General features: G+C 44.9%; 1 protein-coding gene across 1 annotated transcript in view; it reads left to right on the forward strand.

Annotated features, from left to right (window-relative positions):
- Positions 1 to 636: 636 nt before the first annotated feature.
- IGDCC3 (immunoglobulin superfamily DCC subclass member 3) overlaps positions 637 to 27,153 on the forward strand; it is a 106,299-nt gene continuing 79,782 nt past the window's right edge. The window contains exons 1-3 of the mRNA XM_063929947.1: positions 637 to 979; positions 1,916 to 2,827; positions 12,829 to 13,134. Of these exons, the coding sequence (XP_063786017.1) occupies positions 637 to 979; positions 1,916 to 2,827; positions 12,829 to 13,134 (1,561 nt within the window). The remainder of the gene's footprint in view (positions 980 to 1,915; positions 2,828 to 12,828; positions 13,135 to 27,153) is intronic.

Raw genomic sequence — 27,153 nt, forward strand, 5'->3', positions numbered from 1 at the left:
TGTTCTATTGTTTGTACTATTTCTTCTGTGTATTGTACTACCCCACTGCATTTTTTTACATAAGTGCTGTGATAGCCTGCAGTGTGAGTGGTCATTTGCAAAATAAAGTAGCAAAAAAAAAATATTGCTCTATTGCTTGTACTACTTCTTCGTGTTTGTCGATATGGATAATGATTAGTTGAGAGAAAAGCAGGAGCAGCAACCAAATACTAGCACTGCAGCTACTGCCACCAGTCATGATTATACTGGTCCTTCAACATCATCTACTAAAGCCAATGCCAAAGGGCATAGAGGGTTTAAGTCAGGGCATCTAAAATAAAAATATATACAATGGTATGAAAAAAACACCTCTAATAAAGGGAAAGTGTGGTGCTAAAAAACATAAAATTGGCAACATGCCATTCACCACATGATGTGACAAGGAAAGGTTCAGGCCATGGCCTTTATTTATGAGTGGTGGTTCTGCAACTGTCTGTGAGGTATCTTCTTCCGACTTGCATGACAATGTAAGCCCTTCTCACTCAGCGTCTAGAAGAGGTGTAAATTCTTTTTAAATCCACTAAGCCAATAGAACAAACTGTTTGTTCAGAAACGTCACAAATCCCTGAGGATAGTCTGAATGTGTCCACAAGTGCTATGTGTGAACCTGACCTTTCTCATACTGTACCAGTTGAGAAACCTTCTTTCACCATTTCTGCACTTTCTATATACGTGGGGATGAGCAGCACAAAGCAACATGCTGACATAGAAATTGAGGATGCTGCTCTGAAAGTGCAACAGGATGAGGGTGATATTTGGGTAGTTTGTGTAAATCAGGCACCAGTGAAAGCAGTTCTTGCCTATGATAAGAAGAAGGCCATTGTCATGCCTGAGCATAGGACCAAAAAATACAGCTCTTATTGGTGGAATTATTTTTACCCAAATCCTGACAGCAATTGTCAAGCCACCTGTAGCATTTATAAAGCCACAGTAAGAAGAGGTATGGATGATAACCATCCTCACTATTATGTCATTTGCAGCAGGATCATGAAACATCATAAACTTATGCTAAAAAAATAACAAGCAGTCCAGCATCAGCCAGTTCCCTTCTCTCAACTAGATCCCAGCACCTACAATCTCTACCGCCAACACCTACATCATCAATATTCTCACTTATGATCGGAGGTCATCCTGCATCCTGCTGCTGGGGGTGGATCTTCATCCCAGAAGGAGACCAAGATAACTACTATTATTTGTTTAAGAAAACAATTGACTCTTAAACAATCCTTTGCCAGAGGAAGCAAATATGACAGTGGATCACTGACACCATGACTGCTATACTAGTATCAGATCTGCATCCAATATCCACCATTAATGCAGTCGGTTTTACACAGTTAATTGAGGTTCTGTGTCCCCACTACCAAATTCCATCTCGGTACCATTTTACCCAAAAACCAGGATGTTTAAAAAAACGAATTAGTGTCCCACAAAATGTCATTATACCCACTGTCCACTTAACCACAGATATGTAAACAAGTGGAACTAGGCAAACTAAAGGTCCCAGGTGGGAGAGCCAAAGGACAATTCCATCTTGCACTACTTTTCTATTCTGCTACTGCTGTGTGGCAATGTGTCATACAGTATACAGTATGTGCTATAAGCTCCCGTGTGTTTGTGCCGCTGCTCTGTCGCTCAGTAACCAGCCAGCTCGCTGCAGCCTTTGGCATAAACTGGATCAAAACAATATTGTGAGCTGTGAGTTGGTCAAAATTGACTGGAAATTAATGTTATTGAAGGTAATAATACTGTAGGAACAAAAAAGGCCCAATTATGTGTTTAGCTGTTTTTATACATTTTTGAAAAAAATAAAAATAAATAGATCCTTGCATGCAGCTATGTCCCATAGTTTTACAGCTACTTGATGCCTTTTTAACAGCTCAGGCGCAACAACGTCTGGATTTCACTAAATTCCATTACTACAAATGGGGAAATAAAACTGGGAAGTTGTTGGCCACTATGTCCAAAGCAAGGAAAAAACGCTCCCTTATTACGGCCTTGAGAGATACCGCCCAGAATAAAACCTACACTAAGACAGCCGATATACTGTCACACCTTAGTAACTTTTACGCTGAACTCTATAATCCTATTTACCCACAGGAGGAGTTGCAGAGAGATTTTATGTCTATAGCTAATCTGCCTACACTTAATTTAGAACAACAAGAACTATTGGATGGGGACATTCGGGAAGATGAAATTAGGGCGGTCATAACATCATTGCAACCGAATAAATCGCCGGGACCTGATGGGTTCACTGGGACATATTACAAGCTACTGCAGCAAGAGCTGATGCCGACATTAATGGAACTCTATAACAAACTTTATCGAGAACACCCCATTTATCCATCATTCTCCCAGGCGTTCACTACTTTAATCCCTAAGCCTGACAGGGATCCACTGTTAGCGGATTCATATAGACCCATCTCCCTCTTAAACTCTGATTTTAAAATTTTCACAAAAATCATCGCAAATAGATTACAGTTGATTCTCCCTGACTTATTGACGGACCATCAATATGGTTTTGTACGGGGCCGCCAGTCAGTTAAAGCCATTCGCACTGCAATAGCGGCGACAGTGGCATCAAAAAATTCCCCTGATGCGGAACACATGCTCTTAAGCCTTGACACACACAAGGCTTTTGACACAGTATCTTGGCATCACCTGTTTGGTGTGTTGGATTACAGAGGATTTAGTGAAAATTTTGTGGGTGTTATTAAATACTTGTATACTAATCCGACGACCTCTTTGCTGGTTAATGGCAAGCAGGGTTCTAAGATCACTATGCAAAGGGGTACGAGACAGGGTTGCCCCCTGACGCCCCTCCTCTTTAATCTTTCTATAGATCCCCTCTTTAGAATACTGCAAAACTCGACGATCTACAAGGGTATCCCAATTGGCGACAAAGAGATAAAATTATCTGCATTCGCTGATGACGTGCTCGTGTATATTGGAAACCCCAAGGACTCACTACAAGACATTTTGGATTTGTTAGACAAATTTGGGAAAATCTCCGGTTTTCAGGTTAATCTTTCTAAATCTATAGGGGTCTATTTAAAAAACGGCGTTAAACGTCCGAGATGGGGGAGACGGATACCTATAAACTGGGCCAATATGTATATAACATATTTAGGCATTAAACTTCCAAAATACCCCTCGGATTTGTATAGGTTAAACGTAAAGGAGGCGATAACCTCAATAACGAAAGAATTGGAAGGATGGAACCATTTAATGCTCTCATATTTAGGGAGGGCCAATTTGATAAAAATGTGTACATTTCCACGACTATTATACATTTTGCAATCTCTTCCCGTATTGCTCAGTAGATCGGATCTAACACATATAACTAAATTGTTTCGGCAATTTATATGGAAGGGAAAAAAGCTTCGCATTGCTATGTACAAGTTGCAACAACCAAAATCCAATGGCGGAATTAATTTCCCAAACGTGTCACTTTATAACCAAGCATCTTTATTAAGGTTTCTGAGAGACTGGTTAAATGATGTAGACACATATGCAAACACTCAACTAGAGGCACAATTCATAAAATCCAAGAGTTTGATCAATTTCCTCCACTGTATAGAGGCGGAGTGCGATCAAGATCTGAAGGACAATCCCCTTCTGTGGTCGGTTTATCGCCTCTGGCACTCTCTTAGACGGTCCAGGAATTTAGGGAACCACAGCTCCTTGTACCTGAGATTTCTAGGCAATCCTGACTTCCAGCATGGGGAGACGGGATTCCCATTCACGTTGTTTCATAACGAGGGCCTGAGGGATATAGGACATATGGTTGATAGAGAAAATGGAAAACCACTCACATATGCTCAGTCGAAGGACATATATCCATTCTTACACAGTTATCCTTTGGCGTTTCTTCAGTTGCAGCATTATACCAGCCTGGTGCTTAAAACCTTATCAAGGGCGGATTTGAATAGTGACCTAGATACCCTTTTACGAACCCCACCAGCCGCGAAAAAAGCCCTATCTATACATTACAAAAAATTAACCACTCCACTAGATCACTCTCAATCAACCTCGGGAATACAAAAATAGCTATCAGACTTTCCTGAGTTGACTTGTGAGGCACTATTGAAAAGTTTACTGCATTCTTGCAAACTACTGCCCTCCGCACAATATCAAGAAATGTTTTATAATATAGTTCACAGAGCTTACTTTTGCCCATATAGACAATATAGGGCGGGGATGACAGATTCGGACAACTGTCTGAAATGTTGTGCACCTAAAGCGGACCTACTACATTGTTTCTGGTTGTGCCCCCTGCTCCGTCGTTTTTGGCTACAGGTACGACAGTTTGCCATGGAATGTTTGATAAATTTCATCCCCTTCACGGCAGAATGGGCGATTTTTGGGATAATTCCGGCTAGGCAAAGAATAACAAAGGGGTGTAAAAGGTTACAAATGGCAATCAGTGCGGCTGCGCGCAAAGCCATCTTGCAATCCTGGATACATAAGGATCCTCCTACTTTATCTCTATTCAAAGGGAAACTGCACCACCTATTTCAAATGCATTGGATAAAAACGACTTTACAAAAGGACAAACTAACGGGACAATTTTTCGAGACCTGGGAAAGTTACATTACCACCCTCCCAGTAGCCTTCCGAACTAGAATTCAGAATTCGCTAAAAAATACTGAGTGGTTTGAGAAGCGACTAGCAATTGGAGATCCGCCCATATTATTATTATTATTATTATCCTTTATTTATATGGCGCCACAGGGTTCCGCAGCGCCCAATTACAGAGTACATAAACAAATAATCAAACAGGAAAACAGCAACTTACAGTTGATGACAGTATAGGACAAGTACAGGGTAAATAAACATAGTTACATCAGCAGATGACACTGGAATAAGTATCAGGTGGCAGAAGACTGATGGAATTTGTGCAGTTGAAGATTATTAAAGTAAGAAAGGATAAGCACATGAGGGAAGAGGGCCCTGCTCGTGAGAGCTTACATTCTAAGAGGGGAGGGGTAGACAGACAGGGGTGACACAGTTGGGGTACATAGAGAGCGTAGAACAGAGGGTTAGGATGAGATTTGGCTGGGTTTGGTGAAGAAGTGGGTCTTGAGAGCCCGTTTGAAGTTTTGTAGAGAGGTGGAGAGTCTGAGGGGGAGAGGTAGGGAATTCCAAAGAAGTGGTGCAGCACGTGAAAAATCTTGGAGGTAGGAGTGGGAGGAAGTAATCCGTAGGCAGGAGAGTCGGCGTGCGTTAGCAGAGCGAAGAGGACGGGTGGGAGTGTAAAGGGAGATAAGGTCAGAGATGTAGATGAGAGAGGAGTGGGTGAGGGCTTTATAAGCGAGTGTGAGAAGCTTGAAATGGATTCTGAAAGGGAAGGGGAGCCAGTGAAGGTCTAGTAAGAGAGGAGAGGTGGACGTAGTGCGTTTGGTGAGGAAGATGAGCCGGGCAGCAGCATTGAGGATAGATTGCAGTGGAGAGAGGTATTTGTCAGGAATGTCAGTCAGGAGCAGATTACAGTAGTCCAGTCTGGAGATGACCAGTGAGTGGATAAGAGTCTTAGTAGCATCCTGGGTCAGAAAAGGTCTGATCCTGGAAATATTTTTTAGATGAAAATGGCAGGTTTGTGAGAGGTGCTGAATGTGTGGTTTGAAGGAGAGGGAGGAGTCAAGGATTACTCCAAGGCAGCGCACTTGGGGGCTAGAGGAGATAGTAGTGCCATCAATAGATAATGAGATTGTAGGAGGTGAGGTTATGCGGGAGGGAGGGAAGATGATCAGCTCGGTCTTAGACATGTTAAGTTTAAGAAAGCGCTGGGACATCCAGGAAGAGGTAGCAGATAGACAGTTGGAGATACGAGTGAGGAGAGCAGGGGAGAGGTCTGGAGAGGAAAGATAGATTTGGGTGTCATCAGCGTAGAGATGATATTGGAAACCAAAAGAACTGATGAGCTTACCTAGTGAGGACGTATAGAGAGAGAAGAGAAGAGGACCAAGGACAGAACCTTGGGGTACCCCTACAGTTAGTGGAAGTGAGGGGGAGGTGGAGTCATGAGAGGAGACAGAGAAAGAACGGTCAGAAAGGTAGGAGGACAGCCAAGAGAGGGCAGTGTCACGTAGACCAATGGAGTGAAGAATTTGCAGTAGGAGAGGATGGTCCACAGTGTCAAAAGCAGCAGAGAGATCAAGTAGAATAAGTATAGAGTAGTGTCCCTTAGATTTAGCAGCATGGAGGTCATTGCATACTTTAGTGAGGGCAGTTTCAGTGGAGTGGAGAGGACGGAAGCCAGACTGGAATGGGTCAAGCAGTAAGTGTGAGGAAAGAAAGGAAGTAAGACGGTTGTAGACAATACGCTCAAGGAGTTTGGAGGCAAAAGGGAGGAGAGAGATGGGTCGGTAGTTGGAGAGAGTGTTTGGATCAAGTGTAGGTTTTTTAAGAATAGGAGAGATGAGTGCATGCTTGAAGGCAGAGGGGACAGTGCCTGATGAGAGGGAAAGATTGAGAAGGTGGGAAAGATGGGAACAAGCAGAAGGAGAGAGGTAGCGGAGGAGGCGAGAGGGGATAGGGTCAAGTGGGGAGGTGGTGAGGGGACAGGAATGAATGAGGGCCATGACTTCCTCTCCAGATGCATGGGAGAAAGATGACAGAGTAGGTGCGAGGGATGGGGAGGGTTGGTAAGGGATAGGAGAAAGCTGGTTACTGATGGACTGGTGTGATGTGATGTCCTGACGTATGGAGTCAATTTTGGATGTGAAGTAATTGGCAAAGTCAAGAGCAGAGAGTGAGGAAGGGAGACGAGGTGGAGGTGGGCAGAGGAGTGAGTTGAGAGTGGCAAAGAGGCGCCGGGGGTTGGAAGACTGGAAGGAGATGAGGTTCTTGAAGTATGACTGTTTAGCAAGAGAAAGGGCAGCACTGAAGGATGAGAGCATAAGTTTGAAATGGAGGAAGTCTGCCTTGATTTCCTCCAGTGTCGCTCAGCAGTACGTGAGCATTTTTGCAGATATCTGGTGCATTTGGTGTGCCAGGGTTGAGGTGTTAATTTGCGAGGGTGAATAGTGGTTGGTGGAGCAACAGAGTCAAGAGCAGAAGTAAGGGATGCATTGTATGTGGAAGTGGCTTGTTCAGGGCATGAGAGAGAGAGAATAGGAGAGAGAAGTGAGTCAAACAGGGAGGAAAGGAATGTAGTGTCAATAGCTTCAATGTTACGCTTAGTGATGGTAGCCTTAGGAGGCAGAGATGGGCAAGTCGAGAGAGATAGGTTAAAGGAGAGCAGGTGGTGGTCAGAGAGGGGAAATGGGGAGTTGGAAAAATCAGAAATATCACAGCGGTGAGTGAAGACCAGATCCAGTGAGCTCCCATTCACATGGGAGGGTGAGGAGGTCCACTGGGAGAGACCAAGTGAAGAGGTGAGGTTAAGGAGTTTAGAGGCAGGGGATTGTGTGGGGATGTCAATAGGGATGTTGAAATCGCCTAGGATAATGGAGGGAATGTCAGAAGAGAGGAAGTGAGGAAGCCATGAAACAAAATTGTCGATGAATTTGGAAGCAGTGCCAGGGGGGCGGTAAATGACAGCTACTCTAAGATGTACTGGTTGGAAGAGGCGTATGGCATGGACCTCAAATGTTGAGAATGTAAGGGATGGTTCTGGTGGTATGAGTTGGTAGGAGTAACTAGAAGGTAAAAGGACCCCAACACCACCTCCATGGCGACCCCCAGGTCGGGGTGTGTGTGTGAATGTGAGGCCCCCAGCAGAGAGAGCAGCAGGAGAAGTAGTGTCAGAGGGCGTAATCCAAGTTTCAGTAATGGCTAGTAAGTGTAGGGATTTGGAAATAAAAAGGTCATGAGTGGGGACCAGTTTGTTACAAACAGATCTGGCATTCCAGAGGGCACAGGATAGGGGGTATGAGTGTGTGGGAGAGATGTGAATGAGATTATCAGGGTTGCTGTAGCGATGAGGTGAGATTAACTTTGAGGGCAGGGATGGTGAGAGAGTAGTGATGGTACGGGTGCCTGAGTTAGGAGGGGAAACTGCAGGAGTTGGGCAGGGAGAGAGGTCAGTGTGATGTGGATGGGGATATGGGCAGGTGACAGGGAAGGGAGAGAGGGAGCAGGGCTGAGTTGTACTAGCAGATTGAGTAACGGGGGTACCGTGGGGCCCCAGCCTCCTCATGTCTCTGCGGTAGACAGACTAGCAGGTCCTTTATTATGTAATCTGTTTTGCATTTTCTTTGGGATGATTTTTATGGGAATGCGCAATTTATATGATGTTGTTACCTACGATCTTATGTTCCAGTCCATTATTTGTCATGTGTCGCTCGCTGTATGTACTTGTTCCTTGAAAATGCAACCATCAATGTAACATGAAGCAGTGCCTTAATAAAAAAAATTTATACCTTCAAAAATAAATAAATAGATCCTAAACCAAAACATGTAAGACGACTTTGGCAAAACCGAATCCAAATCCAGATGATGAATTACAACCAAAACCAAAACTAGCAAAAAAATGGGCTGGTGCACATCTTTAATAAAAACTTGTTTTAATAAAAAAAAAAGTAAGTAAAAAAACAACTGAGAAACACATGTACAAACTACTGAGAATCAAATGTTATCATCTCTTGCACCAAAATATCTTGATGACCATAATTATTATACTGTACACATGGTCCTTAAAATAACCACCTGAGAGAACTTGATACTTTTTATAGGGGCTCTTTAAACACTAGGAGAAAACACCCACTTTATACATGAGACCTTGAATACAACCTGTTCTGTATTTCATAGTCCATATCTTGTACATTTTTTTTGTCTCCTCTAGGACACTGTACTTGCTCCACCCTTTTATGAATTATTAACACTGAGCTAGATGCACCAACTTCCATCATATATCATCGATATAAGATAAATAAATGTTTTCTGTCAGTAATAAAATATAAATAATAATTTGTTATGCTGCATATATATGAAAATAAAACAAGATGATGAAACAAATGGCAACCTGCCACAGTGGTAAGTCAAGTCCTGGATGGCCTATCTACAAATCCCTGTGTGCATGTAGGTAATGTGTTACCCACAGGGATTAAGCATCCTTATTGCAAGTACAGTTTGTGCTCCAATTACTATATGGTGAATAGAGCTCTGGCACAATACACCATGGGCAGAACTGCCAACAGGCAGGATTGTCAGCTTCTAAAAGGGGCACATTCTGTATTAAAAAAGCAATGACAGATAATGCATTTATGACACAGAGCTGTGAAAATATGACTTCTCAAAGTGATCCTGTGGCTCAATATGCCCCAGATTAGGGGTAAATTTATCTGAGTCAATGGGTAAATTGAGCCATCTGGGGTAAATTGCCCAAATGACTTTTCAAGTTTTAAACTTAAGCATAATTAAAAATAAAAATATTTACTGCATTTTTCTTTTCCCAATGGTCTTATTCCTTTTATTGTAGGTAATAACTTTTAACAATACAAAACCAACCAAATAAAGTTTATCATTCAACAATATAATTATTTTCATACATCATCTGCTTGGCTTTTCAACAACTATTAAACATTCTACCCATCAACGCTGCAGGGAAATATAAAGTGTTGCTCCCTCCTTGCCATTCCTCCAGCATTTTGAGGTTGAGGTAGCTTCTTCAGCAAATCACTTGGGGGAGATTTACCAAAAATTGGAAAGAGATAAAGTGAAGAGAGATAAAGTACCAACCAATCTGCTTTTACTTGTTATTTTACAGGTTGTGTTTGAACTTTAGCTCTCTCCAAGCTTTGATAAATCTCACCGTTTGTGGGAAATGCAAAAGTGGGTTTGCCAGTGCTCCCCCAAATTTTTCTGAGATTTCTTGCACTCACTTCATAGGCCTCAATTTTAAACTGGCTCAATTTAGCCCAAAGCCATCATTTTGGAAAGCACTGCCTAGCTTCAGGCTAATCTTTAGCTAAATGAGTCACATAGTTTTACATATTAGCATACCTCCCAAATTTTACCTCACAACTTTTATTTTTGGACCTGTCGCTGCAGAGGAGGTCCTCGGACTCAGAGAAGTGGGCAAGCCCTTGGAGGAGTGGCCGTGGTCTCGGGTGGAGGGGCACCTTGAGCAGCTGGACAGCCCCCAGGTTTTAGACCTGGATAAATTTGGTTTGACATAACAGCCATTATACCTGACATATAGAAAATTTACTCTGACAAGCAATAAACTGTTTCTTGTGAAGAAAAAAAAAAAACACTCTACCGTGTGTTTCCCTCCATCACAGCCAGATAGAAATGACGGATGCTTCCTGAATTTATGGTCACATGACAAAAAAAGTGCACAGTTGCCTAGATACAGGGGGTGGGTCAACTTACCCACTGGCTTATCTTACCCCACTCTCCCCTTTTGTGAGCCCCTTCTTAATACAGTAGCTGATGACAACACAAACATCCTTCTAAGTAACGTCTAATTTTTTTCTGTAGTTCAGAGACTCTGTGTAAACTCTGGGTTTGCACGCAGTTGGTATGCAGCCACATCTAGAGGGATTTAGCAAACTGCACATGTGTCATACACATGTCAGTCCAAGGGCCACTCTGGACACACACCCTAGAGCCTATAGAGCTGTCTGGAGCTCTACTTCCTAGTGTTGGTAGCCCTGCCCCCTATGTGTGACTTCATGGTGTCATGGGTTTGGGGCTGGCACTTTGCAGCATAGAGCCCTACTTTGGACATGTTCTCAGCCGCTTCTCTGTGGACACTGAATGGACATTACTGGGTAGCAACTGGGCAAAAACACTGTAAACACATGCAAGAGAACCATTTTGTGGGATGTCATGGGTGTCTATTCAGTGTCACTTGCAGGGGCACTTTGAGAAAGCAGGAGGCCCGTGTTCAGCCTCCTCCGTTCGGGCCCCATCCTCTCTGCCGGCAGCGCTGAGAGTCTGAGCGCTAGAGGGCTCAGACTCTACTGCGCATGCACAGGTCTCTGAGAAAATGGTACAGAGGCCATTTTCGATGAGATTTCTCTACTGCACATGTGCAGAACTCCGTGAAAATGGCCGCTGAGCCATTTTCACTGTGTTTTAACAGCGCTGCGGATGCCGGCACTGGACTTCGGAGGGGTATTTTAAAAATGGGTGCAGCGTGTGCGGTGGGGGCCCCCTCAGGACTCAGGGTAACTTGCCATTTTGAATAGAATATGTTTTATATTCTTTTTGTTGTTTTATTGGGTTTATAAGTGTTTGAGTCTGATTTAACATTTTTGCTTATAAATAGAAATAATCTAATGATTTGCAGAAAGAATAATGTGGATCATTTTAATAGAAGGGACACTGCAGTGGACTGCTAGCTGTGGCGTAGCTTGTAAAGCCAGTATAGATATACTGTATATCACATATTTCCAACAATTGTAAGGTAACACAAAGTCCAATCACACGACTATGGACACTTAGCATCCCTGTTCTATTTATAGACTATAACTTCCAAAGAATGCATATTTTACACAAAGTGGTCATTCAATGGGATAACAAAAGCAAAGGGCAAATATTGTATCGCCGGAACTTTGTACCTCTGAGAACCAGAAAATTGTGCTGTGAAAGTTGATTTGAGTGAAATTGCACAACAGCTTTGTTCATCTCTAGACTGGACAATACTGTGCTTACATATAGGGCTGGATTCAAATCATATTGCACCCGCTAACTCCCGTCTGAAGTGACGGGAGATAGAGGGCCGATATTCAAATGTGCCCTGCTATCGTGCTGATCGCTCTCATTACAGTCTGGTTTAGGCGCGCCAAGCGCCTAAACCTGACTAAAGTAATGGGCGCGGTCATGAAGAAACCCGTTTGGGCACCCTAATGAGTCTCTTTACACGCATTTCAGCTTGCTACCTCCGGGGGGAAGCAAGCTGAAATTAAGTTGTCGCCCCCGTCGTAACATTAGAATACCGTTGGCGGGCACAAAAGGGGACGGGAGGAACAGTTGAATCCTGCCCAAGGACTGCTGTTTTCACAGGCTGTGCGGCTTCAGCAATATCATTATCAGATATAGGGTTAGGTAAATGACTTACAAGTTCTTGATGCAAGACCATATATTATTAGTACCCCTGTGAACTCTGATTGAGTTAAGTTTACAAAAGACCTGGGTCTATTTACTAAGCCTTGGATGGAGATAAAGGGGTAAATGTATTACCCGTTATTATGTAGAAAAAAGCGGTATCAGCGCACGTTATGTGCGCTATACTACTTCTCCCCCATATATGATGGCAGTGGTGCCGGCTCAGTGACGGGGCGCTATACGCCGCTGTCCATATCGATGCTGCTATCTGTAAGATAGCAGGCTGATATGCTCGGCCAATGTATGAATGGTCATCATCACTGACCGTTCCGACACCTTCAGCTGTCCCTGGCTGTGGTGGATGCCAGCTCCAGACTGCGCAGGGGATCTTGCATGAGTAGCGAGATCCCACGTATGCGCAGATGAGCCGGCTGGGAAGGAGACACAGCGCTTCAGCACTGAGCTGATGCGCTGTGTGCTCAGGGGGCATCGCCGAAGGGGGGAGATTTCGTTCCCCCGCGTTGGCAGACAAGATGTTCTTACATCTTGCCGATGTCCCTCCCTGCTTCGCCTCGGTAGTGAGGCAAAGCAGGAAATGTGCTGCTATAATACATTTACCCAAATGTACCAGCCAGTCAGCTCCTGTGTTTGAACAATGACAGTTATGAGCTGATTGGCTGGTACTTTATCTCCGTCCACTTTATCTCCATCCAAGGCTTAGTAAATAAACCCCTTGATGCTGACACCTTAGGATCTTAGGAGTATTGACTGTTCTATCCTGTTCTCCATCAGGTTCAAGTTACTCTGTGGAGTTGGCATTCACAGTGGAGCCCAGTGATGAAGTTGCAATTCCAGGGCAGCCTATAAGTCTGCTGTGCGCTGCCGATGGTGTACAGCCAATCATTATTTCTTGGAGAAAGAATGGCGCTCCCCTCTGGAATGGGGCTAATGTGTTCCCTCTTCCCAATGGTTCCCTATACCTTCCATTCTTCCACCTCAATAAGGATGATGGGACTTCTGACCAGGGAGACTATGACTGTGTGGCGCAAAATCGTTTTGGGACCGTGGTGAGCCGTAAAGCAAGAGTCCAGGCCGCAGGTGAGCCTAAATAGATATATGAAAATATTTTGTATATGTAAATACATTCACTTCTTTTTACTATACATTACCCCATATTAACCATTCAACCACAGTGAAGTTCCTATAAGCAAACCCAGGGTTGCATTTATTTACTGGTGAACATTTACATTGCTAAAATCTATCTATCTATCTATCTATCTATCTATCTATCTATCTATCTATCTATCTATCTATCTATCTATCTATCCAGCACCAGTAAAAAGTTTGGACACACTTTCTCATTCAATTGAATGAGAAAGTGTGTCCAAACTTTTGACTGGTACTATATATATATATATATATATATATATATATATATATATAGTTTTCATTATTTAATGTATATTCGTATGTGTCAATATATATTTGAAATTGAGCTGAACAGGTGATTTATACATATGCACTGTACCCTGTGCCCCCCTCTTTCAGTCACCCCACCCTGGCTGGAGCACACTGTCATCACTAGCTCTCCCTCTTGTGCAGCAGCAGAACCATGCAGCCAGAATGGAGATGGACAGTATGCAGTGCAGGCAGAGACACAGGAATATCAGGTTTCATGACCTACCAATGGAGCCTCCCAACCAGAGGAGAGATAGGAGGGGGGAGAAAGAGCTGTGAGTGACACAGGCACCCCAGCATCTCCTCCTCTTCTGTGTTGAAATACACTTCTTATCAATTAAATAGTTCAACACAGGTGACGCCAATCATATATTAAGAGGGAAGTTCAGGAGAAGAGCATTTTGTCCCTCTTGGAATTGGTTATGTTGGGAGGTGTGCACAATCTAGTATACACCCCTTCCCCTTCCTCGGCGCCCCATTGTATTAAGTGCACTGGGCCCCCCAAGGCTTAATCCGGCCCTGAGAACAAGTTCTTGTTTAACTTTAAATAAGATCACAAAATCATATGTGCATGAAATGAAGAAGGCACCTATCAGATTCAGCTGTGAATTCACAATCAGCCAATCAGAAGTGGCTCTCCAGTGCGGGTGACTGCCATTAATTATCATCATGTCCTGAGGCACCCCAAAGTATTACAGCTTTGAAAGGTGTATGTGTGTCTCTGTGCGGATCTGAATGTTTACATGATGTACAAACATGTCCCACACAACCTACAGTAGACTGCCCCTCCACCTGGCCAGCATCTTTAGTCACAAGCAGCTATCAGCTAATCTGCAGGTGCGCTTATGTTTACCTGCTTTATAGGCAGGTGCAGAACCAATTTGCATATGTTATGCTAATTCAGCTCAGTATCAGCATCAGTGTGTATTAAAAATGTCAAGTATGTATTGATTGGATTTCCCATTCAAATGCTATTGTTATCAGCAATTACACAAGAGTGAATAAAAGCAGCCTCACTCTCTCAGAAGCAGATGCCAGAATGCCTATAGACATCCAGAAGAGTGCAGGTGAAAGCAAGCCTGCTATTTCCACTAACACAAGTTATTTTCATTCATAAAATTGCCAGTAATGTAAGAAATCATTTTATATCTGGATTGCTAATGCATGTGGAGTAATAGTCAATGAAATCTATGGAGGATTATTTTACTAAAATCAATAATAGACTAATACCCCTTTTCCACTAGCTTTTAAAACATGGGTAAATGCGCGGGGGCGCGCATTTACCCGTGTTTTTCCCCAGTGGAAAAGGGTCCCCCTGCAAATTCCCGGATCAAGTGATCCGGGAATCCTACCCGGGTAGCTTGCCGGGTTGAACACGTGTTCAACCCGGCAAGCTGTGTAGTGTGAACGGGAGCCGTGTCGAGGCGAAGCGGCTCACATTCACAGTGTATGGGAAGGCGGCGCTGGGAGATCTTGTGATCTCCCAGCGCCGCCTCTGCCGCGTCGCTAGCAGCGTCACCAACCCGGCAATATGCCGGGTTGGTGAGCGCTGATGGGAAAGGGAGCTGTAGCACGGGTTGCAGCCGTCTCAGGCGACACGGCCCGTGCTACAGTGCGGCCCGTGCTACAGTGGAAAAGGGGTATGCTATATACAGTATATATTTTGACAGAAAACAGGATTTACAGTATATTGTGCTCAGTATACAAATTGCATAAAACAAATAATGATAATAATATATTATACATATACAATGAAATTATGGCAGCCTCCTTAGTGGACATGCACCTGTCCAGTGTCAGTAAATCTTTGAGATTAGGAAAAAGACAAGGGGCACCACCCATAGTGGATTGCAACAAAACGACACAATACTTTTTTTCCACACAGTGATTAATAGGTATACCAAATTTGTGAATGAAAGTTGATCTTCATATGAATTGTGGTTCTGAAAGATGTGGACCAGGAAATTCTTGTTCGTGAAGTTCAAGTGTATACTCCAAATAAGGGGCCTAATTCAGACCTGATCGCAGCAGCAAAATTGTTCTGTAATGGGCAAAACCATGTGCATTGCAGGTGGGGCAGATATAACATGTGCAGAGAGCGTTACATTTGGGTGAGTTATTTTGTTTCTGTGCAGGGTAAATAATGGCTGCTTTATTTTTACACTGCAATTAAGATTTCAGTTTGAACACACCCCACCCAAATCTAAATCTCTCTGCACATGTTATATCTGCCGCACCTGAAGTGCACATGGGGGGTAATTCCAAGTTGATCGCAGCAGGAAAATTTTTAGCAGTTAGCCAAAACCATGTGCACTGCAGGGGAGGCAGATATAACATGTGCAGAGAGAGTTAGATTTGGGTGGGTTATTTTGTTTCTGTGCAGGGTAAATACTGGCTGCCTTATTTTTACACTGCAAATTAGATTGCAGATTGAACACACCACACCCAAATCAAACTCTCTCTGCACATGTTAAATCTGCCCCCCCTGCAGTGCACATGGTTTTGCCCAACTGCTAAAAATTTTCCTGCTGCGATCAACTTGGAATTACCCCCATGGTTTTGTCCATTAGAGAACAATTTTGCTGCTGTTATCAGGTCTGAATTAGGCCCAAAAGTCATAAACACAATAGTGTAGAATGTTCACTTCAAATAGAATGAGTTTGAAGAAAAATACATTCACGTACCTCCAGTGCAATACCAATAATTATAACCATTGCTGTTCCATGTACCTTAAAACATGAATAAAAGCCTCCAGCGGTGTAATAACATTCAGGCAAAATATTTATTAAGAAATTGCCATATATTAAACAATATAGAAGAAGGCTCCTCTGAGATCAACAGGAGGCAATTCTCCAAATGTTTTTTCTTTGGTCAGAAGAAAGTTCACAAACAAAAAAGTCCTTCAAAGAATAGTACCCAGAGGAAGGTCACAGCAGGTAAGTGCCCCACTTTTTTAGGTATTGCAATGATGACTCTTCCAATCAGCAGTTGAGTTTCATTAACAATACCAAACGTGATCAGCAAATGAGCCAATCATATGTCAGTAGGAAGAGCCAGCTTAGTGCAGCAAATGATGTGAGTTCCCTGAGCCAAACCTCCACTATTGTTCCCTTTTATGGAGGAAGAGGGGAGCATGTAATTCCTCATATACTGTAAGTGGAGAATGCGCAGGGAATAAATTACCAAGGTAATTTGTCCGGCGCTGTTAGGAGGATATGCTAATCCTTTTCAGCTGCTGTTTAAAGGGATAGTTAGTCCCTGAGTATTGACAAAAATAGAAATATATACAGCGCTAATAAAAAACTGGATATGGGAAATTAATAATCACAATTTATTATAAAACATTGTTGCAACAACTTAATTCATTAAAAAAGACATTATTTTATCAATATAAAAATTAGAAAAATATCTATAGGGCAGGCACAGCAATTTTTGTTTTGATAATTTACCACACGAGGATGCCAAATATGTACACTGGTACGAGTCCTTGGAATGGTAGCCACAGTCCTAGGGTGCAGTTTTCAGTGCTTAGCAGGTAAGGTCCAAATGCAAAGGCAGATTTTTATGATGTTTGATCCGGACTGAAGTGAGTCCTGTTGGATTGCTGGATCTTTCTACGCCTTATGGACATCCGCTATTTTTCCCAATTTGCTAGTGGGCTTCTAGGCTGGTTTCCAAGTTTAAAGAGTAATTCCAGTGGTATATGGCTCCTCAGAACCAACGCGTTTCGCTGTATTCACAGCTTTTTCAAGGTATGGCAAATTGGGAAAAATAGCGGATGTCCATAAGGCGTAGAAAGATCCAGCAATCCAACAGGACTCACTTCAGTCCGGATCAAACATCATAAAAATCTGCCTTTGCATTTGGACCTTACCTGCTAAGCACTGAAAACTGCACCCTAGGACTGTGGCTACCATTCCAAGGACTCGTACCAGTGTACATATTTGGCATCCTCGTGTGGTAAATTATCAAAACAAAAATTGCTGTGCCTGCCCTATAGATATTTTTCTAATTTTTATATTGATAAAATAATGTCTTTTTTAATGAATTAAGTTGTTGCAACAATGTTTTATAATAAATTGTGATTATTAATTTCCCATATCCAGTTTTTTATTAGCGCTGTATATATTTCTATTACTGTAAGTGGAGAACTCAGTTCAGTGTAAATGCCTATACAATGTCTATATCACTTTTACATGTGTAAGTAGATGTTTAATAAATTGAGCTTTAACATTTTTTGCGTATGTGTAGTGCACGCTTCAGGTAAAATGATAAGGACACATGTAAGAAAATGGATGACCGTATATATGTCTCACATCAACATGTTAAATGTCACACATAAAAATACTCTGTGCTAAATTAGTAAAATAAGATTTTACTCACCGGTAAATCTATTTCTCGTAGTCCGTAGTGGATGCTGGGGACTCCGTAAGGACCATGGGGAATAGACGGGCTCCGCAGGAGACTGGGCACTCTATAAGAAAGATTTGGTACTATCTGGTGTGCACTGGCTCCTCCCTCTATGCCCCTCCTCCAGACCTCAGTTAGGATACTGTGCCCGGTAGAGCTGACACAATAAGGAAGGATTTTGAATCCCGGGTAAGACTCATACCAGCCACACCAATCACACCGTATAACTCGTGATACTATACCCAGTTAACAGTATGAAATATAACTGAGCCTCTCAACAGATGGCTCAACAATAACCCTTTAGTTAGGCAATAACTATATACAAGCATTGCAGACAATCCGCACTTGGGATGGGCGCCCAGCATCCACTACGGACTACGAGAAATAGATTTACCGGTGAGTAAAATCTTATTTTCTCTAACGTCCTAGTGGATGCTGGGGACTCCGTAAGGACCATGGGGATTATACCAAAGCTCCCAAACGGGCGGGAGAGTGCGGATGACTCTGCAGCACTGAATGAGAGAACTCAAGGTCCTCCTCAGCCAGGGTATCAAATTTGTCGAATTTAGCAAACGTGTTTGCCCCTGACCAAGTTGCAGCTCGGCAAAGTTGTAAAGCCGAGACCCCTCGGGCAGCCGCCCAAGATGAGCCCACTTTCCTCGTGGAATGGGCTTTCACTGATTTAGGATGCGGCAATCCAGCCGCAGAATGCGCCAGCTGAATTGTGCTACAAATCCAGCGAGCAATAGTCTGCTTAGAAGCAGGAGCACCTATCTTGTTGGGTGCATACAGGACAAAAAGCAAATCAGTCTTCCTGACTCCAGCCGTCCTGGAAACAAAGTTTCAAGGCCCTGACTACATCCAGTAACTTGGAATCCTCCAAGTGCCTAGTAGCCGCAGGCACCACAATAGGTTGGTTCAAGTGAAAAGCAGATACCACCTTAGGGAGAAACTGGGGACGAGTCCTCAATTCTGCCCTATCCATATGAAAAATCAGATAAGGGCTTTTACAAGACAAAGCCGCCAATTCTGACACACGCCTGGCCGAAGCCAAGGCCAATAACATGACCACTTTCCACGTGAGATACTTCAGATCCACAGTTTTAAGTGGTTCAAACCAATGTGATTTTAGGAAACTCAACACCACATTGAGATCCCAAGGTGCCACGGGAGGCACAAAAGGGGGCTGAATATGAAGCACTCCCTTTACAAAAGTCTGAACTTCAGGCAGTGAAGCCAGTTCTTTCTGGAAGAAAATCGACTGGGCCGAAATCTGGACCTTAATGGAACCCAATTTTAGGCCCAGTCACTCCCGACTGTAGGAAGTGTAGAAAGCGACCCAGCTGAAATTCCTCTGTTGGGGCCTTCCTGGCCTCACACCACGCAACATATTTTCGCCAAATACGGTGATAATGGTTCGCGGTTACTTCTTTCCTGGCTTTTATCAGCGTAGGAATGACTTCCTCCGGAATGCCCTCTTCCTTTAGGATCCGGAATTCAACCGCCATGCCTTCCAACGCAGCCGCGGTAAGTCTTGGAACAGACAGGGCCCCTGCTGCAGCAGATCCTGTCTGAGCGGTAGAGGCCATGGGTCCTCTGATATCATTTCTTGAAGTTCCGGGTACCAAGCCCTTCTTGGCCAATCCGGAACCACGAGTATCGTTCTTACTCCTCGCCTTCTTATTATTCTCAGTACCTTTGGTATGAGAGGCAGAGGAGGGAACACATAAACCGACTGGTACACCCACGGTGTCACTAGAGCGTCCACTGCTATCGCCTGAGGGTCCCTTGACCTGGCGCAATATCTCTTTAGCTTTTTGTTGAGGCGGGATGCCATCATGTCCACCTGTGGCCTTTCCCAACGGTTTACCAACAGTAGGAAGACTTCTGGATGAAGTCCCCACTCTCCCGGGTGGAGGTCGTGTCTGCTGAGAAAGTCTGCTTCCCAGTTGTCCACTCCCGGAATGAACACTGCTGACAGTGCTAGTACGTGATTTTCCGCCCATCGGAGAATCCTTGTGGCTTCTGCCATTGCCATCCTGCTTCTTGTGCCGCCCTGTCGGTTCACATGGGCGACTGCCGTAATGTTGTCTGACTGGATCAGTACCGGCTGGTTTTGAAGCAGGGGTCTTGCCTGACTTAGGGCATTGTAAATGGCCCTCAGTTCCAGAATATTTATGTGTAGGGAAGTCTCCTGACTTGACCATAGTCCTTGGAAGTTTTTTCCCTGTGTGACTGCTCCCCAGCCTCGAAGGCTGGCATCCGTGGTCACCAGGACCCAGTCCTGTATGCCGAATCTGCGGCCCTCTAGAAGATGAGCACTCTGCAGCCACCACAGTAGAGACACCCTGGTCCTTGGAGACAGGGTTATCAGTTGATGCATCTGAAGATGCGATCCCGACCACTTGTCCAAGAGGTCCCACTGGAAGGTCCTCGCATGGAACCTGCCGAATGGAATTGCTTCGTATGAAGCCACCATTTTTCCCAGGACTCGTGTGCAGCGATGCACCGATACCCGTTTTGGTTTTAGGAGGTCTCTGACTAGAGATGACAGCTCCTTAGCTTTCTCCTGCGGGAGAAACACTTTTTTCAGTTCTGTATCCAAAATCATCCCCAGGAACAGTAAGCGAGTGGAAGGAACCAGTTGTGACTTTGGAATGTTCAGAATCCAGCCATGCTGTTGTAGCACTTCCCGAGATAGTGCTACTCCGACCAGTAACTGCTCCCTGGACCTCGCCTTTATAAGGAGGTCGTCCAAGTACGGGATAATTAAAACTCCCTTTTTTCGAAGGAGTATCATCATTTCTGCCATTACTTTGGTAAACACCCTCGGTGCCGTGGACAGTCCAAACGGTAGTGTCTGGAATTGGTAATGGCAATCCTGTACCACAAATCTGAGGTACTCCTGGTGAGGAAGGTAAAAAGGGACATGCAGGTAAGCATCCTTGATGTCAAGGGATACCATGTAATCCCCCTCGTCCAGGCTTGCAATAACCGCCCTGAGCGATTCCATCTTGAACTTGAATTTTGTTATGTAAGTGTTCAAGGATTTCAAATTTAAAATGGGTCTCACCGAACCGTCTGGTTTCGGTACCACAGACAGTGTGGAATAGTAGCCCCGGCCTTGTTGAAGTAGGGGCACCTTGACTATCACCTGCTGGGAATACAGCTTGTGAATGGCCTCTAGCACAGCCTCCCTGCCTGATGGAGTCGTCGGTAAGGCTGATTTGAGGAAACGGCGGGGGGGAGGCGCCTCGAATTCCAGCTTGTACCCCTGAGATACTACTTGAAGGATCCAGGGATCCACCCGTGAGCGAGCCCACTGATCGCTGAAATTCTGGAGGCGGCCCCTCACCGTACCTGGCTCCGCCTGTGGAGCCCCACCGTCATGTGGCGGATTTGGAAAAAGCGGGGGAGGACTTTTGGTCCTGGGAACCTGCTGTGTGTTGCAGCTTTTTCCCCCTTCCTCTGCCTCTAGACAGAAAGGACCCGCCTTTTCCCCGCCTGTTTTTCTGGGGTCGAAAGGACTGTACTTGGTAATACGGTGCTTTCTTAGGCTGTGAGGGGACATGGGGCAAAAATGCAGACTTCCCAGCTGTTGCTGTGGAAACAAGGTCTGAGAGACCGTCCACGAATAACTCCTCACCCTTATAAGGCAAAACTTCCATGTGCCTTTTAGAATCTGCATCTCCTGTCCACTGCCGAGTCCATAAGCCTCTCCTAGCAGAAATGGACAAGGCACTTATTCTAGATGCCAGCCGGCAGATCTCCCTCTGTGCATCTCTCATGTATAAGACCAAGGGGTAAATTTACTAAGGTCCCGATTTTGACCGAGATGCCGTTTTTTCATCAAAGTGTCATCTCGGTAATTTACTAAACTCAAATCACGGCAGTGATGAGGGCATTCGTAATATTTGGAAGTCCTAGGAAAAAAATCACGAATGAATACACCATCGGTCAAAACGCGGCTGTTTAAGTATGAATCTCGGTCATTTACTAAGAAGTGCAAAGCAAAAAAAAACAAAACACTGCCGTGAAAAATTACAACTCGTAAAAAAGTGCTTAAAAAAAACAGACCTTTTTTTTATCCGTGATTGGATAGGCATGCACGGATCCATGAGATCCGTGCATGTATATCAGTGGGAAGGGGTGGGAAAGTGATTATTTTCAGACAAAAAATTGCGTGGGGTCCCCCCTCCTAAGCATAACCAGCCTCGGGCTCTTTGAGCCGATCCTGGTTGCAGACGTCACTTTAGGTCAACCGCAGGGCAGAAAGTTCCCACCACTGGTTACAATGGAGCGCATAGGCGCTACATTGTAACACTGCCGTGTGCCGCCTGTCACTCAGTACAGGAGCACACAGCCGATCAGGAGAGTGCTACAACGTGGCGCTCCCTGATTGGCTGAGGAAACCCACTTAGACAGAAGTCAGAGTGGGTTTCTGGCATTCGGGGAAAGGAGTCCCATGTGAAAACATGGGGCCCCTTTCAGTTCGTGGCTCGGGAATCCGTTTTGTTTTTTTATTCAAGTACCTGGATTACAAATGGTTCCCCCGAGGACCCTGGATCTGGTGAGTAGAATTTATTCAACAGGTACCCCTTGGATTCTACTGGAGAAGAGGACCGACCTGCGTGTGAACATAAGGTAAGTATGTATGTATGTTTGTGTGCATGTATGTAATAAATCTTTACTTTCAAGGTGTGTGTGTCTTGTGTTTATTTGGGTATTTTTTTAGTAATAGTACTACAGGTACCAGCGGGCCCGTTTTTCCGCCGCATGCTGGTACTTGTGGTTCTCCAAGTACCAGCATGCGGGGGAGGCTTGCTGGGACTTGTAGTACTGCTACTAAAAACAATATCTTTTCATTTACAACAAAGGCTATCAGCCCCCCCATCCGCAGCCCATTGGATGGGGGGGGACAGCCTCGGGCTTCACCCCTGGCCCTTGGGTGGCTGGGGGGGGGGACCCCTTGATTGAAGGGGTCCCCACTCCCCCAGGGTACCCCGGCCAGGGGTGACTAGTTGGATTTTTGATGCCACGGCCGCAGGGCACTATATAAAAGTGACCCCCGGCTGTGGCATTATCTGTCCAGCTAGTCGAGCCCGGTGCTGGTTTTAAAAATACGGGGGACCCCTACTCTTTTTGTCCCCCGTATTTTTGGAACCAAGACCAGGCGCAGAGCCCGATGCTGGTTGCTTAAATATGGGGGAACCCCTGTCATTTTCCCCCCCATATTTCTGCAACCAGGATCGGCTCAAAGAGCCCGAGGCTGGTTATGCTTAGGAGGGGGGACCCCACGCAATTTTTATTTTACACTGTTTAATTAAAAAAAAAAAAAAAATGAACCCCAGCACGGATCACACAGATCCGGCCGAGATTCATTTTTAAAAAGTCGGCAGTGTTTTACTAATCACTGCCGTAAAAATAGAAAAAAAAACACGAATGACATCGACATCGGAACAAAAGAAAAACCCGAATACGACAGCTTAGTAAATTAGTCGTAATAAATTCAAAAAGTTGCAGTTTTACACTTTCGATGTCATTCGTGATTGAACTTTGACCTGAAACGGGAAAATACGAATCTTAGTAAATTTACCCCCAAGTCTTTTATATGCTCTATGGTTAGCAATATAGTGTCTCTGTCTAGGGTGTCAATATTTTCCGACAGGGAATCTGACCAAGCAGCAGCAGCACTGCACATCCAGGCTGAAGCAATAGCTGGTCTCAGTATAACACCAGTGTGTGTGTATATAGATTTTAGGATAGCCTCCTGCTTTCTATCAGCAGGTTCCTTTAGGGCGGCCGTATCTGGAGACGGTAGTGCCACCTTTTTAGACAAACGTGTGAGCGCTTTATCCACCCTAGGGGGAGTTTCCCAACGTGACCTATCCTCTGGCGAGAAAGGGAACGCCATTAGTAATTTTTTTGAAATCACCAATTTTTTATCGGGGAAAGCCCACGCTTCTTCACACACCTCATTCAATTCCTCAGATGGGGGAAAAACTATAGGTAGTTTTTTCTCCCCAAACATAATACCCTTTTTTGAGGTACCTGGGTTTATATCAGCAAGGTGTAATACCTCTTTCATTGCCTTAATCATGCCACAAATGGCCCTAGTGGACATTAAATTTGACTCATCGTCGTCGACACTTGCATCAGTATCCGTGTCGACATCTGTGTCTGCCATCTGAGGTAGTGGTCGTTTCAGGGCCTTTGACGGCCTTTGAATCGTCTGGGCAGGCACGAGCTGAGAAGCCGGCTGTCCCGCATTTGGCATGTCGTCAAATTTTTTATGTAAGGAGTCGACACTTGCACGTAATTCCTTCCATAAATCCATCCACTCAGGTGTCTGCCCCGCAGGGGGTGACATCACATTTATAGGCATCTGCTCCGCCTCCACATAAGTCTCCTCATCAAACATGTCGACACAGCCGTACCGACACACCGCACACACACAGGGAATGCTCTTAAAGGAGACAGGACCCCACAAAAGCTCTTTGGGGAGACAGAGAGAAAGTATGCCAGCACACACCAGAGCGCTATAATAATACAGGGACTAACTGAATTATGACCCTTTATAGCTGCTTATTGTATTAAACTGCGCCCAAATTTAGTGCCCCCCTCTCTTTTTTACCCTTTCTGTAGTGTAGACTGCAGGGGAGAGTCAGGGAGCTTCCTTCCAGCGGAACTGTGAGGGAATAATGGCGCCAGTGTGCTGAGGGAGATGGCTCCACCCCTTTTTCGGCGGCCTTTTCTCCCGCTTTTTTCCGTATTCTGGCAGGGGTAATTACCACATATATAGCCTCTGGGGCTATATATTGTGGTTATTTTGCCAGCCAAGGTGATATTATTGCTGCTCAGGGCGCCCCCCCCCCCAGCGCCCTGCACCCTCAGTGACCGGAGTGTGAAGTGTGTATGAGGAGCAATGGCGCACAGCTGCAGTGCTGTGCGCTACCTTGGTGAAGACTGAAGTCTTCTGCCGCCGATTTTCCGGACCATCTTCATGCTTCTGGCTCTGTAAGGGGGACGGCGGCGCGGCTCCGGGAACGAACACCAAGGACGAGTCCTGTGGTCGATCCCTCTGGAGCTAATGGTGTCCAGTAGCCTAAGAAGCCCAAGCTAGCTGCAAGCAGGTAGGTTCGCTTCTTCTCCCCTTAGTCCCTCGATGCAGTGAGCCTGTTGCCAGCAGGTCTCACTGTAAAATAAAAAACCTAATTTAAACTTTCTTTCTAGCAGCTCAGGAGAGCTCCTAGTGTGCAACCAGCTCGGGCCGGGCACAGAAATCTAACTGAGGTCTGGAGGAGGGGCATAGAGGGAGGAGCCAGTGCACACCAGATAGTACCAAATCTTTCTTATAGAGTGCCCAGTCTCCTGCGGAGCCCGTCTATTCCCCATGGTCCTTACGGAGTCCCCAGCATCCACTAGGACGTTAGAGAAATATTGCTGTCTTTTATGTTTAGAAAGACAAATTATAGGTTGACTTAATGGGATGAGGTTGTGTACTGTAGGTAAAATACTACATTTGGACGCATACAGACATATACATATACATCTGCGTCTCTCAGCCGCACCATCTCACCCCTGCATCTCTCAGCACACCATTATCTCCCCCTCGTGTCATCTCTCAGCAAACCATTCCCTTACCCCACCGTTGTCTCTCAGCACACCATTACCTCCCCCTGCGTCATCTCTCAGCACACCATCACCTACCCCCTGTGTCACCTCAGCACACCATCATCACCCCCTGTGACATCTCAGCACACCACCACCTACCCCCTGTGTCGTCTCTCAGCACACCATCACCTACCCCCTGTATCACCTCAGCACACCATCATCACCCCCTGCGACGTCTCTCAGCACACCATCACCCACCCCCTAAATCGTCTCTCAGCCACACCATTATCTCCCCCTCGTGCCATTTCTCAGCACACCATCACCTCCCCCTACGTCTCTCAGCACACCATCACATTCTATGTCTCTGTGCCCTGCCCCCTTCATTCTATCTCAGTGTGTCTATCCCCTTCATTTGTGTCTCTCAGGGTGTCTCCCTGCCTTCATTCTGTGTCTTTCAGTGTGTGCCCCCTTTCATTCTAAGTATCTCAGTGTGTTACCCCCCTCCATTCTGTGTCTCTCAGTGTGTCTCCCCCCATTCTATGTCTCTTAGTGTCTCTATCTCCCCTTCTATGTCGCTCAGTGTGTCTACCCCCCCCCCCCATTCTGTGTCTCTTGGTGTCTCTCTCTCCCCCCTCTATGTCTCTCGGTGTGTGTCCCCCTTCTGTTTTTCAGTTTCTTCCCCCTTCTTTGTCTCTCAGTGTGTCTCTCCCCTATGTCTCTCAGTGTCTCTCTCTCTCTCCCTCCCACTTCTATATCTCAATGTCTCTCCCCCCTTCATTTTTTCTCACTGTGTCTCCCCCCCTTCTATGTCTCTCAGTGTCTCTCTCCCTTCTATGTCTCTCAGTTTCCCCCCCCCTTTGTCTCTCAGTGTCTCTCCTACCCCCTTCTATGTCTCCGTGTCTCTCTCTTCCACTTCTATGTCTCAGTGTCTCTCTCCCGCCTCTATGTCTCTCTCTCCCCCTTCTTTGTCTCTGTGTGTCTCCCCCCTTTTATGTCTCTGTGTGTTCCCGCCTTCTATGTCTCTCAGTTTTTCCCTCTCCCCTTCTTTGTCTATTAGTGTGTCTCCCCTCCCTTCTATGTATCTCAGTGGATCTACCCTCTTCTATGTCTCTCAGTGTCTCCCCCCCTCTTTCTATGTCACACCAAATACAGTATAATCATCGAAACAATAAAATATATATAACTAATTAAAATGAGTGAAATACTATATTAACTTCTGCTGCAGAAGTTAATGTAGTATTTCACTCATTTTAATTAGTTATATATTTTATTGTTTGGATTAATATACATACTGTATTATTTGGTGTGATGGGAGATGTACAATTAGAATTAAAAAATAAGATTTTACTCACCGGTAAATCTATTTCTCTTAGTCCGTAGTGGATGCTGGGAACTCCGTAAGGACCATGGGGAATAGACGGGCTCCGCAGGAGACTGGGCACTCTAAAAGAAAGATTAGGTACTATCTGGTGTGCACTGGCTCCTCCCTCTATGCCCCTCCTCCAGACCTCAGTTAGGATACTCTGCCCGGAAGAGCTGACACAATAAGGAAGGATTTTGAATCCCGGGTAAGACTCATACCAGCCACACCAATCACACCGTATAACTCGTGATACTATACCCAGTTAACAGTAT

The sequence above is a fragment of the Pseudophryne corroboree genome, chromosome 6 (assembly GCF_028390025.1).
Source record: "Pseudophryne corroboree isolate aPseCor3 chromosome 6, aPseCor3.hap2, whole genome shotgun sequence".
NCBI classification, from domain to species: Eukaryota; Metazoa; Chordata; class Amphibia; order Anura; family Myobatrachidae; genus Pseudophryne; species Pseudophryne corroboree.